The 20,603-nt window shown below is 44.1% G+C and overlaps 1 protein-coding gene across 2 annotated transcripts in view; it reads left to right on the top strand.

Annotated features, from left to right (window-relative positions):
- Positions 1-374: 374 nt before the first annotated feature.
- Positions 375-20,603, top strand: part of Rtn1 (reticulon 1) — a 94,867-nt gene continuing 74,638 nt past the window's right edge. The window contains exon 1 of one of the 2 annotated variants that reach the window (XM_059279848.1): positions 375-1,369. In XM_059279848.1, coding sequence (XP_059135831.1) covers positions 463-1,369 — 907 coding nt within the window. In that variant the 5' untranslated portion in view covers positions 375-462. The remainder of the gene's footprint in view (positions 1,370-20,603) is intronic. The other variant, XM_059279850.1, reaches the window with a different exon arrangement.

Genomic DNA, 20,603 nt, shown 5'->3' with positions numbered 1-20,603 from the left:
TTTAAAAGTAAAAACATCCTTATGGAAAATGTAAAGCTCAGAAGTCTGTGCAAGCTTGTCTTCCCTTATTAACAGAGAAAGCATGAGCAGCTATGGGCACGGAGAGAAGGATAACTTTCTTATTTCTTGATGTTGGTGAACTCGATTAGGGATATGTATCCATTTGATTATCTGATGGAATCTCCAAAGCTGAGAAACTCTCTCCCACCCACCCCCACCCCCACCCCGTCCCCCAGGAATCAGAAATTAAAACTTCTAGAATTTGGTGCATCCAAACAGACAAATACAGCCAAGATTCTGTTGCTAAGAAATGACAGGGTCATTTAAAAAAAAAAAAAAAAAAGCTGATTATGATGGATAGGTACGTAAAACACTGATTAATTGGGCCACAACAGTAATTAGCCTTAGTTTAGGTGGCCTGTCTTTCCAGCAAAGCCCTGGAAACAGACTATTTCTGTACTAATGAGATGTGTGTTTCTCAAGCAACGACAAAACATCTCCCCTAATGGAATTTTGTTTTATTTCTTTTCTCTCTGTCCATCTGTCTGTCCGTGTGTGTGCTTCTCTGCCTCTTCTTCGCTCTGTGGGACGACAGAACCATCTGTAGCCGAGTCCCAGGGGAAAGGCAGTGTCTCGGAGGACGAGTTGATCGCTGCCATTAAAGAAGCGAAGGGGTTGTCCTATGAGACCACCACCGAGGGTCCAAGGCCGGTGGGCCAGGTGGCCGACAGGCCCAAAGCCAAGGCCAGGTCCGGGCTGCCCACCATCCCCAGTACCCTGGACCACGAGGCCAGCAGTGCGGAGTCCGGAGACTCGGAAATTGAGCTGGTGTCAGAGGACCCCATGGCCTCCGAGGACGCGCTGCCCTCGGGCTATGTGAGCTTCGGCCACGTGTCGGGCCCTCCTCCCTCTCCTGCCTCGCCGTCCATCCAGTACAGCATCCTGCGGGAGGAGCGGGAGGCCGAGCTGGACAGCGAGCTCATCATCGAGTCGTGCGACGCCTCCTCGGCCTCCGAGGAGAGCCCCAAGCGCGAGCAGGACTCGCCCCCGATGAAGCCAGGCGCCCTGGACGCCATCCGCGAGGAGACCAGCACCCGGGCCGCCGCCGCCGCCGCCGAAGAGCGGGCGCCCAGCCGCCAGGACCCCGCGGAGCCCAGCCCGGTGCTCAGTTTCCCCCCTGCTGCCCTCCCATCCCGCCCCGAGCCGTCCTCGGGCGACGGAGCCCCGGGCCCCGAGCCGCCCACGTCACAGCAGCAGAAGCCTAAGGAGGAAGCCGAAAGTTCCAACCAAAGCCCGGCGGCCACCGAGGGTCCCGAGCCGCTTGGTCCCAGCCTCGTGCCTCTTCCGCCCTTCTTCAATAAGCAAAAAGGTAACGGGGCAGCTTCTCTGGTCCAACCAGGGTTGTCCCGCCAGAGTCCTCCCGGGATGCCCTGAGGTATCCGCGGGGAAGCTGTGACCATGACCGGGACACAGCGGGCAGAATAGTGGGCATGGGAGGGAAAAGAGAGGCTTGGCTCACAGGGGAACAGACCGCAGTGGCACTGGACCCCTGGCCCCAAGCCCCAATCACGAAGGGTTTTGTGTGCTCCTGGGACCTGAATTGGTGACCCAACTCTTCAGCTTCTCTGTGGAAAAGAAAAGCTTTGCTTGGAACCTTCCAGGCTTGTTTCCGGTTTCTACCTATTTAAAGATGAGGCAGGCGTGGCTAGATCCCTTCTCATGCCTAAACCTGCCTTTAGCTCAGTTTTACCTAAACAGGCCATGTGGAGCTTGGCTCCATTCTGTCTCACACCCAAGGAGGGAGAGATTTGTTTTCTGAGGTCTAGATAATCAGCAAAGATAGGGACCAAAAATGCTTCCACGCAGCACTCGGGAGGCAGAGGCAGGTGGATGTCTGTGAGTTCGAGGCCAGCCTGGTCTACAGAGTGAGCTCCAGGACAGGCTTCCAAAGCTGCACAAAGAAACCCTGTCTCGAAAAAACAAAACAAAAACAAAAACAAACAAAAAAATTGCTTCCAGAGTTTCTCTGTCCCCTAGCAGCACCTAACATGACTCAATAATTTTTAAAATTGCTTATAATTTAGAATTCTTTTACTCTAGCCGTTAGGGTGTCCCTCTGAGAAAGTCTTCAAATGAGAGAAGTCTGGTGTTTTATCATCCAGACTTCATGGGTATGAAGGAGATTCTTCGCCGTCTGGAGTTGCCCACTGAGCCTGACTGTAGATTCATTATGGATTTCAGGGCTAAAAGAACCAGACGAATCCATGAGGTGCTGCTTCCTCTCAAGGCACGCCTCCACTCCAGGTCCACGCCTACCCATCTTCTCTACTGTTTGCTTCTTTACAGGCATTTTGCTCTTTGAAGAGAAATGATTTCAAAGGCATACCCTCTTGACTGTGCCTTTGCTAACCTAAAGTATTTCACATAAAAATAGAGAACAAAATCTTTCTTATTATAGATTGGAAGCCGACACATGAAACAAAATTATCCTATTAGAATGGGAGGACTTGGAAGGATGAAATAAAAAGATAACCATATTTCATGGTGGCCAAGATAAAGGATTGTTGTTGAAATTTTGGGGATCAACCAGGGGCCACTGAGTAATAGTCCCAGCCTCTTGACTATTGATTAGCCAAATAACTGTCTCCAGAATTTTCAGGATATTATGTGTGGGCAAGGGGAGGATATTGAAAGTCAAATGTAAGAGTAAGAATGTGTACTCGTTTGGTGACGGCTGAAACTAATGTAGCTTATTTTCCTACCACTCTGCCTGGGGTAGGGAAGAGCCCCGTGGCTTGTAGGAGCTGTGGGCAGCAGCATTGGCATGAACAGCTTCAGTCTCCTTCAGGGGCCTGGAGCTAGAGCCATGCTGCCTGTAACATGTAACATGTAACAGGCATGGCTCCACTTGAGTCCCCAGTGTTTCCGAAACAGTCACTATGAGCACAATGCTATTCAAACATGGTTATCTCCCCCAAATGAGTGAGTCTGGGCCTGAAGAGAAAGGTGAAATTTGCAGGCCCATTTCTTTCCCTGGGAAATCTGGGAGACAAGCAGCTGGGGCTGACTTACCAGACAGCTGCTGAAGATCTGTAAAGCTGGAGTTCTGAATGCCAGGGCTCAGTGCACTTTTACGACCAACTCAGTGTCATTCAGATCTCCGCACAAGTTGCCCCATACAGCTTAGACCTTCTGTTGCCAAGTTTAGACTCTAAAGAGAAGAGAGCGGCAGTCTTTTTTCAAAAGATTGAGGGGTACCAGGGTGAGTAACCCCTGCTCTCTTCTGCACTGAGGAGTCCTTTGAAATCTAGTCCCCCACTGAAATTCACTGCTCAGCTGCACTATATGAAAAGACCACTCTGGAGAAGCTAAGCCCTGGAGGCCTGGGTGGATGAGTCATCCCCACCAGAAGGTGATTTGGGCTTTGAGGTTCCCTCTGGTCTTAGCAGCTCCATTTCAGCAAGTGAGAAAGCCTGTGTGCTGCCAAGCTTCCCCTGGGCTGTTCTTAATCACTGTCACTAGCCAGGAGGCTGGTGCTTAAGCCAAGTGTGACTGCCCTGAACTGTAGGGTCATGGGCTTTGTGGTTTCCCGCGCATGTGCAGTGAAACATCGGGAATGTAAGTATTTAGGTTTATGCGTCGCAGGTAGGCTTCCTCGGAGCCGTCTGACTGACACCGCTCTGCACTTCAGGACCCAGAAACATTTAGAACAAGACTCAGCTAACTGATGGTGCCATGGTGTGTGACCCAGGGGCACCAGGCTTAGTGGTCCCAGGCCTGTGATTTGGAACTTTCTCCCTTTCAGAGCCCTCTGCAGCTATGGAGATAAAAATATCACTCTTTGTTTGCGTCTTATTTTCCCCCCTGTGCAGGCCCACCCTCCTGGTGTTCCGCGTTCTTCCCCTCCACACCTCCAGGACAGTTAGTACCCTCAGACTCCAAAGGGGGAGATCCATTTCCATTTCTGCAAGGTTACCTCAGCTCTCAGGAACGTGCACATGAAAGACTAATTTTAAAAATCCTCAATAAAACATTTAACACCCAAAGTGACTCATGAGGATAGGTGAGTTCTGAGTGACAGCAGTTAGCTGTCACGGTCCCACCTGAGGCTATTCTGAAAACCATGGTCACTCCCTGCTTGCCAAACCCATAGCCTCAATTTTGTCTAATTTTTCTTGTCCTCTCTAGTAATTTAATGGCATCGTCCCAATCAGTCTTTAAAATATTGTATGAAAAAACACTATTTTCAATTTAAAAAACCAAATAAATCAGAAAAAAACAAAACAACAACAAAAAAGAAAAGAAGAAAGAAAGGAAGAAAGAAAGAAAGAAAGAAAGAAAGAAAGAAAGAAAGAAAGAAAGAAAGAAAGAAAGAAAGAAAGAAACCAACAAACCAAAACCTGCTTGAGGGGCTGGAAAGATGACTCAGCAGTTAAGAGCACTTGCCGCTCACTTCTCAGCACCTAGGTTGCATGGCTTACAAGCCCCTATAACTCTAGCTCCAGGGAATCTAACGCCCTCTTCTGGCCTCTGAGGGCATTGCAGTCTCATGCACACATCCACATATATACATATAATTAAAAAGTAAAGTTATAAAAAGTAAAATATTGGCTAAGAAAATAGTGAGTGATTTTTCTATGAGTTTTTATTATATGAATGATGTAATATTGTCCATATTGTTTTATTGAGTTTAATGAATTACTATTACTTTTTCTGAGGCAGGGTGTCACCAAGTTGCCCAGGGTGGACTTAAACTGACTCTGCAACCCAGGCAGACTTTGAACTTGCAATTCTCCTGCCTCATGCTCCCAAGTCTCTGAGAATACAGGAGGTCTGCGTTACCAGGCCCAGCTTTTATACCATTTCCTGGAACATTTCCTATCAGCTCCTCTGGAGATCCTTCACTTCCTCTCCTTCCTGGTTCTTGTCTTACTTGTCAGCCTCTTTTCCAATCTTTTATTGCCCTTTCACTATTGCTGAGGTGTTCCAGAGTCCTTGTTTTTATTCCCCCTTCAGGTCTTCAATCCCAGGGCTAACCTCCCCCGTGAACTAATGGGTTTTATGTGGTAACTGCCCAGTCTCTTGCTTTGGAGAAATCCTCTCTTTTGAGCTCCACGGCCATTTCCTCACTGTGGTTGGGTACCTTGTTGACTTCACGTGTACATTACACCCATGTTATATGTCAGAATTTTCCCATTCCTTCTCCTTTCCCTTCTGGAGCTGATGAAGTGATGCTCTTTGAGTTCCTCTCATCCTCCATGATTATAACTCATATTCAAAACTTGCTTAAGGCTGGGGTTGCAGCCCAGTGGTAGAGAGCTTGTCAGACATTCATAAAGCCCCGGTCCTATCCAGCTCTGCCAAAAACAAAACTTAAGAGGACAGTCTCATAACAACTATTGCAGACTCAAATAACCACACCCTTTGGTACTGCAAAGACTTCATCCCTCTGAAATCCTATAATGGGCAGATGCGTGTGTTATAAAATAGATATTAGATCCATGTGAAAGTATATTTTATTTATCAAACTACACATGGGAGTATCCTTCACATAGCACTGTTGATAGTTAATAATAAAAGTCTTGAGAGGAACATTCCATGGGCAGAGGGACATGAGCGTGGCAGTGGGATTCAAGGGGTTCATGTAAAGGCACGGAGTCTGGATCTGAGGAGCAATTGGTCCTGAGGTAAACCTGAAAGCACTCAGCACTGACCCGATTGTAAACACTTTGCTGTCTGCAGTAGTATTTGTCTATAAGACTATTCCCCGAAGGGAGCTGGAGAGATCGCTCAGCGGTTAAGAGCACTGGCTACTCTTCCAAAGGTTCTGAATTCAACTCCCAGCAACCACATGGTGGCTTACAACCATCTATAATGAGATCTGGTGCCCTCTTCTGGCCTGCAGGCATACATGCAGGCAGAACATTGTATATATAACAAATAAGTAAAACTTAAAAAAAAAAAAAAAAAGACTATCCCCAAAATGATCCAGAATGGCCTTAATATCTGAAAACACCACTAAAATAAGCATATACAAGGTAATAATCAACATATGCCTCAGCATATCATGTTCAACCTCTGGCTAGAACAGCTCCTATCCTGTCCCCTGGGGGCAGACCTCTGCAGCCCCTTCCCCTCCATGGGACCAGCTGCGCAGCCTGAGTTCGGAAGGAAACTGTGGCAGAAAAAAGTCTGTCTCTTTCTTGGGGCGGTGTTCACAGGAAGGCTACCAGATGGGGGTCTCGTCACATAGACTGGATGTTCACCTGCCAGATGCTGATGGCGCTTTTGCTGTCACTTTTCAGTGTCACACAATTGTTTCTGTCCCACAGTATCTGAGAGAGAACCCAAATCAACACGATCCATTTACTTTTCTTCTTGTAGTTCTAAAACTAACAAAGTCACCATACGTATTTACTTCTGTGAGGCTGCATTAGTAAATCGGGCCCTAAAGATTCTTTGAAAGTCTCTTCCGTTCACAGTAGAAATTTCAGCATCAGCCGGAGGCCCAATCCTCATCCACTACAGGTGGCTGCTCCGTGTCAGTTTTCATCAAGACGGACCAGTCATTGCTTGATGCAGTCTGGCTCTTATGTCCGTGTGGGCTGTTGTACCAGTCAGGGTTCTCCAGAGGGGAAGAACAATACAATGAATATGGATTACATAAGGGAATTTATTAGAGTGACATACACCCTAGGCACTGAGTTGTCCAATGACTGTCTGCACACTGAGGAGGCTGAGACCTGGAGCAGCTCAGGTCAAGAGTCCTCCCTCCTCAGCAGTCCTGATCTCTCACCGAAGGGGAGGAGGGTTCCTAGAGAGCTGCTAGTCAAGTTCACATGAGAAGGGCTGAAGAAACTTGGTTTCAATGCGAGTAACGTCATCAGGATAGACACACTGAACAGCAAGAAACAAAAGCAGGCAAGCAAGAAGCCCTGCTTATCCTTGAACTTCTTCATATTTAGGATTCTGCTGGAAGATGCTTTCTCTGATAAAAGGTCTTCCTAACTCAGTTCATCTTTCCTGGGAATGTCTTCACAGACCTGCCCAGAAGAGTGTCTCTTGGTTTATTCCAGACCCAATCAAGTTGACAATCATGATGCCCATCACCATACAGATACTTAGAGACATCAAGTTTCCCACTGTAGACCATTCTGAGCACCTAAGCTGATTTCATGAGGCTTTTCCCATGAGAGAAGATGCTCGCCTTTGAACATCCCTGGAATGAGATTGCCAGTAGCCAGCTCCATCTGTTAACTTCTACTTATTGGCTTTTCCTTACGAAGCATACACAAAGTTAACATTGCTTAAATTGCATGTGGATGGATACTTTAAAAATATTGGCTTCAGGGTTCTGGGGGAGATATCCTTCTCAGCCATGGATAAAATTGCTCCAAATTGAGGTAGACTCTGACATTTATTATTTATAGGACAGTCTCCAATCTTCTTCTCCAGGGCATGGTTCTTGTACTGTTGTAATTTTTCACTGTCAAATCTTGAGATATAATAAGCCCCAACTCATTAGTAAATTTGGCCTTATGGACTAGCTACTTAGATGGGTTCAAGTCAGTCTGGAACTTGTCCATGGAAAGAGTTCACCGATAGCAAAGATTTCAATTCTTCCAATAAATAATGACTCTATCTTTGTCCCTCATACAAGCCACCTTCACTTACATGGCTTAGAGGACATACGTCACACACTTCTAATTTCCAGAGCCAAAAGAGGCTCCAGGGGATTCCCCGCCCCTTCAGAACGCTCACCTCCCTTTCCACTAACCTTGAGATACCCATAGGCACCATCTATACTTCTAGAGATTATCTTTGCGACTGCACAAAACACTCTTGAAATTCAGGCAGCATAAATTTCACTCCAAGATACGCCAGCCATTCCGATGCCATTTGTCTATTCATCTTTTGATTTCACCAATACGGCACACATGTGTAACACAAACAATGGAGTTATAACCAAGGCAGATGTGAATACATCCTTTTTTTGGAGTTGAAGTATGGTCTGAGGAGAATGTCAATGGCCTTTATTGACAGATAGGAAAGTCAGAGAAGGTCTTAGAAATGACAGGAGTCAATTACGGCAGGAACTGATTAAAGAAAGTTCTAGAGGGCAGAAAATGCAAATACCAAAGGCAGGCAAGTCCTAGGCGTGTTCTAGGAATGGAGAAGAAATGACGGCAAACGCGGTGCCTGGAAAGGGGTTGGTGGGCCGACGGTGCCCTTTCTTTCTCACACCGTGGGCTGAGTTAGGTCTTTCCCAAGCTTTCTGAGCAGACATAAAGAGCTTCAAATCAGGAAAAGACGTGACTTTGTTGCACTTTTATATCTTGGTGATGTAGGGAGGAAGGTCTGGGGAGGGACAAGTTGGAAGACAGTTGGGAAGTTGTTGCAGGGGTGAGATGGTGGTGGACGAGAGGAAGGAATGGCCCTGAAGAAGGAGAGCAGTGGATGGATTGGAGCTATCTGGGAGGTTGATGTATAGGACTTACTTTGCATCAAAGGGAGATATTTGATCTCCGAAACCTTTTAAGTGATATTTCAGTGTTTGCCAACATGGTAATCACAAGCAGACGCAAATATGTTTACAAGGGAAAGGAAATGCATCTAAAGGTAGATGTTACTGCTAAAGCCCTTAGGCCTCCTTGTCTCTTTGTGTGCGTGTGTATGTGTGTGTGCATGTGTACGTGCGTGTATGCATGTGTGTGTGTGTGTGTGTGTGTGTGTGTGTGTGTGTGTGTGTTTGCTATTGGAAAACTGCCCATGAGTGTTACTAATACTTTTTTATGGCAACGATCTGGGGGATTATTGCATTTAGGTGACCATGATGGTTAGTGGCTGACGCTGGCGTTAGACTAAGGGTCAGATTTGGCACATCATGAAAGAGATAGGGATTATGGACAGCCAAGTTGTCCCTTTAAATAGAGCTGTATAAAAACTTGGGTAGGACCAGGAAATGACAAGACTCCAGAATATCTAAAGAACAATTCAGATATAAATAAAAATTATACTAACAATATCTCACAGTGTCTATTGCTGTGATAAAACACCTGTGACCAAAAGCACCTTGGGGAGGAAAGAGTTTATTTCAGCTTCCAATTCTCGGGTAATACTTCATTGCTGAGGGAAGTCTCAGGGCAGGAACTCAGGTCAGCAACCTGGAGGAAGGACCTGAAGCACAGGCCATAGGGAAATGCTCCTTATTGGCTTGTTCTTCATGGCTTGTTCAGTCTGCTTCCTTATACCATCCAGGAAGGACAACCTGCCCAGGGTTGGCGCTGCCCACAATGCACTGGGCCCTGACACATCAATCACTAATGAAGAAAATTCCCCCACAGACTTGCCTACAGACCAATCTTATAGTGGCATTTCTCAATGAAGATTCCCTCTCTCCAGAAATGTCTAGGTTTATGTAAAGTTGACAAAATGCAGCCAACACAATTGACCCCTTGCTGACTTGACACATAAACACATTATTAGCCTATAACCATTTCTTTCTTGTTCAATCACAAGATTTCATATTAATTTCAATATTTCAATTCAAAACATTCCAAAGTCCAAAGTCCAGTGGTCTTTAGAAATTCAAACACTTTAAAAGTTGAGTCTCTCCAAAACACCCAAAAGCCCTTTCAAAGTTAAAGTCTCTCTAAAATAGCCGTAGTCTAAAACTCCAAAGCCTCCAAGTTCAAAAGTCTCTGAACTGTGTGCTCTTGTAAAATAAAAAATAAGTTAAATACTTTGTTACTCCAAGAAGGAAGAGCCAGGGTCCAATTACATCAAATCAAAGCAAAACAAAAGTCCAACAACGTGTCAGACTTCTGGGCCTCACCACTGTCTAGGCTCCAAAGGGTTTGCCACAGAACACAGCTTGCCTCATGGGCTCAGGCCAGCTCCACTGCACAGCTGCGGCTACCCTTGGTGGTCTTCCAAGGCACTGGCATCTCCCAACTGCTGGGATATCTGTCACAACTGGGCCACACTTTCATCAGTAGCCTCTCCAGGGCTCTCTTCAGGGACTCTGACCCTGCTACATGGTACCACGCCTCAATTCTCTCCATGACCCTTTCAGTCCTGGGACTTTTACTTCAACTGAGGCAGCACATGCACCACATGGCCTCTCCTAACCTCTCATGGTGCCAATCCTCAGTTGCTCTCCATGACCCCTTGATGCCTTCAAAGCAGTACCACCTGGGAGACTCTTACACATTACCACCGTCAGCTGCCAGCGTGAAGTAGCCTCGGCTACCTCTGGGCCACAGTTAGTGTGTGCTGACCCCAATAAAACCCTCAACAAAAGATCAGAAAAGAGGTGGACATCTAAGAGGAGAACCAGGAAGGAGAAATTCAGTGCAGTAGAGAAGAGAAAGCTCTGAGAGGGAGTGAAGGATCTCCAGATGAGCTGATAGGGTCCCTTTGGTTTACTGTTCCAGGAAATGGTATAAAGCTGGGCCTGGTAGTGCAGACCTGTATTCTCAGAGAGTTGGAAGCATGAGGCAGGAGAATTGCAAGTTCAAAGTCTGCCTGGGTTGCAGAGTCAGTTTAAGCCCACCCTGGGCAACTTGGTGTCACCCTGCCTCAAAAAAAATAACAGTAATTCATTAAACTTAACAATATGTACAATATTACAGCACTCATATAGTAAAAAATCATAGAAAATTACTCATTACTTTCTTAGCCAATATCTTACTTTTTATAACTTTATTTTTTGATTATATGTATATATGTGGATGTGTGCATGAGACTACAATGCTCTCGGAGGCCAGAAGAGGGCGTTAGATTCCCTGGAGCTGGAGTTACAGGGGCTTGTAAGCCAACCTAGGTGCTGGGAACCGAGGCAGTAAGTGCCCTTAACTGCTGAGCCATCTTTCCAGCTGTTTAAGCAGTTTGCGTCCTGCTGACCCCAAGGAAATATTTCCAGAAGATTTTGTCTTGATAATGCTGGTCTCTTCTTAATCACAGCTAATGCTTGAGGGCAGGGTTTTGCTGAGGGCTTAAATGGTCGGTAGAAGAGATGATTTTATTATATGACTGCACTACCACTGATAAATAATTCAGTTCTGAACTGCATATTCTAGTAAACACAGCTTTCCGGCAGGCACTTCAGGTTTTTACAACTCTCGACTGAGTGCTGAAATCTTACAAGATTTCCTTGAGTGCAAAACATTTGCAAAAGCAAAATATAAGTTTCAAAACCAAATTCTTTGACATTCAAACTCAGTGTTACTTGTCCATCCTTGGCAGCTTTAGGAGATTTGACTCTTCATCGAAAATTCCAGAGGAGATCTGGGAAAGCATTAGTGTTTCTGTGTTGGTTAGCGGATTGCTAATGTCTGATGCCATCCAGTGGTTATAACGGAAATATCCAGCTTCTGACTTTAACCTGATCAAAACCTTCCACAACTGAGCTTCACAGTTCATTCTCTTGGGTTGTGATGTAAGAGAAGGTCTTTGAAATGTCCCTGCAGCAGGGCTGTTTATGTGGTGATTGGTCGCTCAACTCACCGTCTGTGCGTTCCTTGGAATTCACACAAGGACAGAGCCTCCAGAATATTTCTAAGTGAGTAATGCAGCTTTCCAGCAGAATTAATTTTATGTCTCACCATTTGGCTTCTGCCCAAACCACATATTACCCTGAGGGCTTTCTGAACCTGATTTCCTACTGATTAGAGGTTTTTGGACTAAGACTCTTATATCAGGTTCAAGGCAAGAGTTGAGGTTCAGTCGGTGTTCTGGTGATATTGTAACAATGGAAAACCCCAGATTCAAAATAAGATCTCTCAACTGCCGTTCAGTTCCCTTTTCTAACTAAGTTAATTTCCTGATAGCTGACCCGTCTTTAAGTGAGGCTAAACTCCTTTCTAAGACAAGTTGCTTTAGAGTTTGGAGATTGGGGATTTAATATCAAGGAAGGGTGTTGATGCATGGGAGTTCGTCACATGCAGCTAAGTCAAGTTCAGTCAGTTGGAAGCTTAGTCTAAGCACCTAGAGAGCATTTAAACTGAGTTTAAAGTTAGCGAGTTCATGGCAGAAAAGCCACAGTGGAGAGCAAAAGCAGAGAGATGGAGTGCTCAGGTAACTTTCTCTCTTCAGTCCAGGAGCCCAGCTTGTGGAACAATGCTGCCCACATTAGCAACTCACTAACGGGAACAATTTCACAAAGGCATGGTTTTCTAAAATATTGGAAACCAGAGCACAAATAAACTGATTCTAGATAACTTGGATATGAATAAAACAATCTTACTGTCAATGTACAGTTTTTTCTTGGCTGGTGTCCACATTTCATGCCCCTTCCTGTTCCTACGAAAATCAAAGTTTTGATATGAGTTCTATCTAGATCTCTCACTAAGATGCGCTATAATTACAAAGCCAAAGTCTTAGCTTGACTTTGATTTAGAAAGTCTCTTATGATTTCTGTGAAGACCACATCTTTCCCCAGAGCCTGCCAGTGTGGCTAAAAATGAGGAGAATTAATGAGGAAGTGTGGGACCCAAACCCTAGATATGAATAAAGTCCTCTGTGAAAGAGTCACCTTCATGTTCCAGCCTTATAATTCACCTGTCACATCTGGGCTGAGTCTCCTAAGAAGAAATATAGTCTCTTTCCTGAACTACAGGTTTTAGCCCTTTCCATCAATATGATGCTCATTGTGTAGCTGGCAGAGGGCAGTAGTTTCCAGCATATTAATGCTTGCTCTTCCTATGTTGATATCTATACATCCCATGTCTGGAAAGTGGCTTCTTAGTCAAGGTCTTCACCTCCCAGCCCTTCCTGCATCCACAGAAGGCTGAGTTTAGAGGATTTCCTGTCCACAGAAAGTGAGTGGTACTGGTATAGGTCATATCTGGGACAAAGCCATATCTGAGATATAATCGTGTATTTTCCTCCTTCAAGGTCTAGGGAAGATGGCAAATAGAAAGCCCCGAAGGACTACCAGGTTGAACGTTGACTGCTAGTGAAAACTCACACCAAAACTAACATCCTCCTATAGTAAAGCCACGGTGGGAGTTAATATTGTCATCTTAACAGGACCTAGAATCACCCAGGAGATGAGCCTTTAGACATGCTGGTGATGGAGTTTAATTAGGTGACTCAAGGTAGAAAAACTCTCGCTGAACGTGGCCAGCACCATTCCACCAGCTGGGGGCCTGGACCAAAGACAAAGGAGAACGTGAGCTGAGCACCACATTCTCTCTCTGTGTTTGGTTGTGGATGCAATGTGACCAGCTGCCTCCAGCTCCTGCCACTGTGACTTTCCTATCATGATGACTGTACCCTCAAACCCTGAGTCAAAATCAACCCTTCCTTAAATTGCTTTTGTTGGGTATTTTTATTTCAACATGACTCAACTAATACACAGGCACTGAGGTTGGAGGGTTACTGCAGCCAGCATCCTCATAGGGATTCTATGATCTCCTATGGCAGTCTATAACTCATAGGGCAACTTGTGATGTAATATAAGGCTGAGAAAGAAAATATGTTGGGACGTGTGTTCCATAGTTGTGAAATTTTAGTTTTTAATTCTTTATACATTTCTCCTCTTGCTCTCCTTTCTTTCTTTCTTTCTTTCTTTCTTTCTTTCTTTCTTTCTTTCTTTCTTTCCTTCTTTCTTTCTTTAGTTATTTTTATTTATTTATTTATTTATTTATTTATTTATTTATTTATTTATTTATTTATTTATTTATTTATCTTGTGTATGAGTGCTCTATCTGCATGTACACCTTTATGTCAGAAGAGGGCACCAGACCTCATTATAGATAGTGGTGAGCCACCGTGTGGTTGCTGGGAATTGAACTTAAAACCTCTGGGGGAATAAATAGCCAGTGCTGTTAACGGCTGAGCCATCTCTCCAGCCCTGTGTTCTCCTTTGATAGTGGGACTGGCTACATGCTAGAATTGCTGTTGTGATCATTCTGAGCATATACTAAGGAGAAAATACATTGGTGCTGGAGAGATGGCCCAGCAGTTTAAGAGCACATACTGCTCTTGTGAGACCTGAACTCAGTTCCCAGCACCCACTTTGGGCAGCTCACAGCTGCTTGTGGCTCTAGGTCTAGGGAATCTGATGGCCTCTTGTGGCCTTCAGGAGCACTTTTCATCATATACACACATCTACGCACATACACATGATTAAAAATAAAAAGGAAAGTGTGCCTTTAAACCATTTTATTGCTACTTCCTGAAATGTTGCTATAGGAATACCATCAGCCTTTAATAACCACAGGTAAGAAGCAGTGCTTTATGGAGAACAGGAACACAAAAGGCTTTGGAGAGAGATCTGAGGAGGACTGGAAAGTCCTCCTGTCTAAAGCCAGCCCCTGAAAAGATGGACAACTGTGCAGTTTCTTGAGGTCTATGCCTCCCACATCTGAGTATCCCCAGACTTCACCCTACCCCTCAGCTTCTGCAAAGCCCCCAATATGGACTATAACGTCCCTGAGCCTGCCTGTTTCTCTTTCAAATAACACATTTCACATATGCTGTTCTGGGGCCTTTCATGCACTCCGTTTTTTTCAGAGGGCACTCTACGGGTTGCACTTGACAAACCAGCTCATTTTTCTGTGCCTCGGTCACCAGTGTGTGGTCTATCCTATATAATAGGCTTTGAGCTCAGGCCAAGGGCCTAGATCTCCAGAAGGCTCCCAAGGAGTGAGCCATGTGGGAGGAAGGCTGTCCATAGTGTGTCTTCACCGGACGCCTCCTGCAGTGAGTGCTCTGACACTCAACTGAGCGTGGTTTGACTCGGAATACCGAGACATAAGTTTACATTGGAGAGGGAGCAGCGGCCTCTGTCTCAGTGGGGGGATGAACCCACTGTTGCCCGGTGAGCAGGAAGTTGTTCCCAGTGGAAATTTCCATCATTCTTTGGTGGCCATCAACATACTCTGTTCTCAAAGGCATGGGATCCACAGGTGAGGTTAGAAAAACTGCCCCCTGAGCTGAAATCAAGGGCTGTCCTTAATCAATGCTGCCTTGTCAAATCCCCTTGCAGACTCTAACCATGCATCCCACTGGTCACCTGGACTTAGCTCTTCCTTTACCCACTTATTACCAGTTCTTCCTGACTTTGGACCAGGAAGCCTGCCTGCACTTTTTTGTCTGTTCAAAGGGAAATAGTACCTACATTGCTTACACCTTGTGAGGAATAATTGAGATAATTTAGGTTATGTGTATACTATCTCATTTTGTTGCTATTCAAATATTATTCATGATTATACAATAAAGTGATAAAGTGGGGCTGTGGCAGAGTCCAGTCCAGTTACTCATTTAATGCAGTTTCTGCCACAAGGGTTTTTTAATTATTCATAAAATTTCACATAAGAAGTTGATAGATTTTCTTCATTTGTCAGTTTGATTGACTGATTTCCAGTGATTTCAAGGAAGTTGGATTGCTTTCACTAATAACCTCTTCCCACACAGTGGGGCAGGTCACCTTGGTGAGGTGTCCTAAAACCAAGTGACCCAATTTATCATGTTCTGTTGAGCATTGTTATCAACGGACTCTAAATACCCCCAAATACAATCATTGGATGTAACATCTACAGACCAGTATTTGTCTAGTTAGAGTTCCCAACTACCAAGTTAATCTCATCGTATCCTCTGAGGGTTCTTGTTATCTTCATTTCTTGTTCCTCACCTTGGTGTAGGAAGACTCCGCCCACTGTGGTCAACACCATTGCCTAGGCTGGGGCCTGGACTGTGTATGCTTATCCCCTTTTCTGTGACTATGGGTGTGATGCTTTGGGTTCCTACCTTGACATCCCTGAACAATGGACCGGAACCTAGAAGTGTAAGCCAAACAAACCTTCCCTCCCCCGAGTTTCTGGTTGCTAGGGTATTTGAACACAGCAACAGAGATGGAACTAGAGCCTGGTCTACTGGCCAGAAGCAATAGCAACCCTCCTGTGAGGACATAGGAGCACACACTAGAAAACGGTTGTTTAGCTGGTGCAGTGGTCCCTCACTTGAACTTTGCCCAGCATATATCACCCAATGATACATGTATCTGCTTGTTGCTTATGTCTTAAACTCTTGAGATCAGCCTTTTGTTCACTGTGGTGTCTTCAACATCTTTAATGATGCCTAGTAGGCAGTGGCCACTCAATCAACATTTGACAAGCAAATGAATCTCAAATCGTGACTCCAGACATCCAGGTACAGTTGCTGATGTATTATATTGTAGTCTTTTATTGGATGCCAGTGTGGCTTGTAGCTTATGCTCTTTGCACACAGCTCAGTTAAATGTTATTGCATCTAGTGAAAGGTTAAAGAATAATGGACCAATTAAGAAGAGAACACTGTGTGGGGGTCACCTACTGTTACTTGTGAAGAACTTTGCCTCTTGGCTGTACTCCCTGGGGTCATCAGCTCTGGAAAGGGCAATGTCGTCAGCAGGGAAAGATGCTTTCTGAGGTTCAACTGATGTCATCAGTAATAGCTTTGAGTTGACAAAGCATAAGGTGGCATCACTGGGGGCCAACACGTAACCTTTTCTTTGCTGAACTGAACTTATAGAACATTTTTGTACAAGGCCAATCTACTGAAATTTTATAACTGCTATACAATGGGAAAAGTTCTGAATGATTTTTTTTTTTTTTATCATTCTGAATACAGAAGAACCCTATTAAAAGCCAAGTTTGTTTTGGGGGTGATTATAGAGATTGAATGTATGATGTAGTAACTCCAGTATAAGAAGAATTTGGGTTTGAATCCACATCTACCTCTTATTGGCTCAAAACTTCCCAAGCCTTATCTATATATAAAAGAAGGTAAATATTTTGTCCCCTCTGGAATTGTAATGAGACTTTAATTAAGTGATGCTTTTGAAGTAGTCTGGTTGATAGAACAGTAATGCCATAAAGCACAGCAATTACACTCATATTTTTAAACTGGGCTGTGTTTTCTGTACTAGCTGAAATGCTCCATGCTCAGGTCAGTCCGCAATGGGGTTGTTTAAGGACAGGAGGACTATGAGGCTGCAAGGAGCTGTCCTTGGTAGGAAAGTCCTCTGTCGGGGCGTTCCCGAGGCTGGCTGGAAGACAGGCCTATGGAACACACTGCAGCCATGCCCCACACCTGCCGGTCCCTAGCCTGCCCTTTGATATCCTCAGCGTCCATATCCCCCCAGATGGAAAGGGAGTGTGAACTAGCCACTTTGTCAGGATCCGATGAAGCTCAACCCCCAACTCTGGTTTTACCAGCTGTGGCCAGGCTGGCAGGATGAATTTCTCTCAAGCTAGAAGGCACTAGGAATAGAGAAAGGACACTATTGGGGCTTAGTTGAATCAAGCATGATATGTGGCAGATTGCCTCCCTCCCCACCTCACCCTCAAATAAGTAGCTTCATACACAAAGGTTTGTCTGGGTTATTTTTCAGGAATGCTACCTTCTGATAAACAGGTTCTTCAGAGATATTTGAAATAATATTGCGGCAGGATTTAATGTTCTCATAATAATTAATATGGAATGATCCCTTTAGACTAGAGAAGCAAAGAGTTGAGAGTTTGTCACATAAAATGTCGTTCCATTCATAAAAAAATTCTGCATTTAAAAAGAAACCTTTCAGTTATGTTAAATAGCAAGTGAGCCTTTCCAGTTCAGGACAGTCCCTGGATGGTGCAATGTAACAGATAGGAAGTAGGCTTCAGACAGAACTCCTTTCTCCAAGGGGTAGCTACTGTGAGAAATTTTTCGTTTGATGTTTCTTCTTTACCCACTTCACACCTTTTGAAAAATCCACAGACAGGACTTCCCAGTGCTTCACAGAATCACTGGCAAGGAATTGCCACCCATAAACAATACATATTTTGATAGCAGGTAAAGACTGACCCTTCAAATACTTGACTCTAACTTATGATTTGGAATGAGTCTTCATGATCTATATGTTGGGATACTTAAAATAGATTGTTAAGCAAAACTTCATTCACAGATTAGAATGAATTTGGAATGAATCTCCATGATCTATATGTTGAGATACTTAAAATAGATTGTTAAGCAAACTTTCATTCACAGATTAGAATGAGAGAATGAATTTCCATTTATAGGTCAGCAAAATTTAGCTATAGGATTCTATCATGTCGACTGTGTTGGTTTTGGTGGAAGTATTTTAAAATTAAGTTACTTCCATCAAGATATTTTACCTCCAAATGTTTCAATGTGCATATCCAAAACAGAAACTTTTCTTGCATAAGCCCAGGACTACTGATACATTGAATAAATGCTACATTTCTCTAATGTTCTTCCAATTCCCCCTTTCCGTGACCTATTTTAATTAGCCTGTGAGCAAATGTCTCTTAATTTCCATTTTCTGCTGTATTAACTATAATAACTGGAAGCAGGGCAACAACACCTTGCATGTTACTTGATTATTAGATAGGTTTTCTTTATTCATGGTAAATATCTTTATTGAAAAAGTTTTCACACATACAGAACAGCTGATCTAGTTCTTCTCTGCTTACATGGTTGCATGGCTCTCTTGGTATTTCTCTCCTTGACTTCTTGGTGACCAAGATTTTATAGTCACTACACTTCTGATTTAATGAGAAAGTAAAAGAACATTCTGTGACTCCTTTTGGGGGGAAGAAGCCTTAAATAATATATGCAAAGTAGATGGCCAATATGCTGATGACTTTGCCCTGCTTATAAATCTGGAGAGTTTCTTCTCCCCTGACTGGGTAGTGCCTGCAGTTTATAAACATGGCTGAGTCTATCTTTCAGCTGACAATAGTCTCTGGGGCATCCACCAGGGACAGCCAGGTGCTTTGAGATTAGCCACAGAGTCACTATCGTGGGTTAAGTGAGAAAATGATGAACACTCTACCTAAAACTGAAGCACTTGGAACAGGCAGTGTGTTTACACCTTATGCAATGTCGCTTGTATTTCAACATTATCCAAAAATATCATGCAAAGGTATTTAGAAAGGAGAAAAACAAATCTGGTTTGTAATGTGTTTGTCTGAGGACTGCTGCTGTTGCTATGGGATTCACAGAAGCAGCTTTTCACAACTTCGTCATACCGAGCCTGTTTTGAGCAGATTCTGGAGAGAGTGGGCTCCTCCTGCCCTGTTCTGGGTGGCTTCATTAGACTTAATCTAGCCTGAATAATAACATTTCCTTTGTATGTAAGCACACCGGGTGCTAATGCTTAGGTTTGTTTTTAGCAGAAAACTTTAGCAGTACTGAATTTATTTTTTAATCTGCGTGTTTCTAAATAGACATCACGTAACCAGCCTTCACTGAACTCAGCTTGGAGCATAAGCAAATGTTAGCTTAATATTTGAGTGCCATCTGCTGTAAATTCCACGGCATTCAAGCCCATCTGGCTTCCTTGCAGCAATTCCCTTTTCTTTTTTCAGTCTTAGTAGAATGTAGCACGTCTCTTTCCAAACCTTTCATACTGATGGGGCTGTTTCTTCTCGCTGATCACTGCATGGGTCTGTTGTCCAAGGAGTATGCTCTCTTGGCTCTCAGTATCCATTTCCTGGAGACTTCTACTTCAACTGCAGGAAGAGTGCGCATGCGCGTGTGACTTAACTAAGCAGTCAATTCATTCCGAAGTATCTTTGCTTTATATGAAATAACAGCCTAACTCCCAGTGAATGAACAGTTGCCAGTTCAGTAACGTTACTGAATAAATAATTATTAAGAACTGAGTACATGCCAAGCTTTTTACTAGGCATTAGAATGGAGGGAATGGAGAACAGACAGACTGACTGCTGCCCTGATGGTCCATCTGTGAAGGAGATAACTGTGTACAAATGAACCCATACAACCCAGTTCAAGTTGGTGCTGTGTGGTGCGAATTAGAATAAGTCCATACATGGTGGTACATTGCCTTTAGCCCCAGCACATAAAAGGATGAGACAGGAGAGGCACATGCTTGAGGCCAGCTTCAACAAGGATGTAATGAGAACCCTGTTTTTTAGAAAGTAAGTAAATAGGCCAAAGGGAATTGTTTCAATAGGATAGTTAAAGAAAACCTGGTAGATGATAAAATACTGGAATATATATCTCCAATGTGTAAAAATTATTTAGAAGGACGACAGACACATTGTCCAACAGGTCTGTCTTGAGGTTCTTGGTAGATACAGACACATCTCATTGTAAGCTATGGAACTGTATTTCAGCACCATCCAGGAATACCACACAGATAGGAAACAAACTCTATCATTAAAACCCACAAGTTTCCATTGAAACTGGGTAGAATTGAGCTTCACTCAGCATTACACACAGTCAGATAACACATGTCTGTCTAACTCTTTGCTGTATTCACTCAAGAACCTGTTCTGCAGGAGTTGCTGTTAATGGAATGTTTCACCAACCCTCACCCATCACAGGGCATTCATATAATGATGTCACATACCATTGTGATTGATTCTTTTGGAGGTGGTGGAGATTCGAGACAGGGTTTCTCTGTGTAACAGCACTAGCTGTCCTTGACTCACTCTGTAGACCAGGCTAGCCTCAAACTCACAGAGATCTTCCTGCCTCTGCCTCCTGAGTGCTGGGATTAAAGGCGTGTGCCACCCTACCTGGCCATGATTGATTGTTATTACAGGTGTTTTCCATCTCAATGGCTATTGGGTTTCAGAGGTAAGTAT

This window comes from Peromyscus eremicus, chromosome 14, assembly GCF_949786415.1.
Source record: "Peromyscus eremicus chromosome 14, PerEre_H2_v1, whole genome shotgun sequence".
Lineage (NCBI taxonomy): Eukaryota > Metazoa > Chordata > Mammalia > Rodentia > Cricetidae > Peromyscus > Peromyscus eremicus.
Note: the sequence above shows the minus strand (reverse complement) of the source record. Positions and strands in the feature narration are given on the sequence as shown.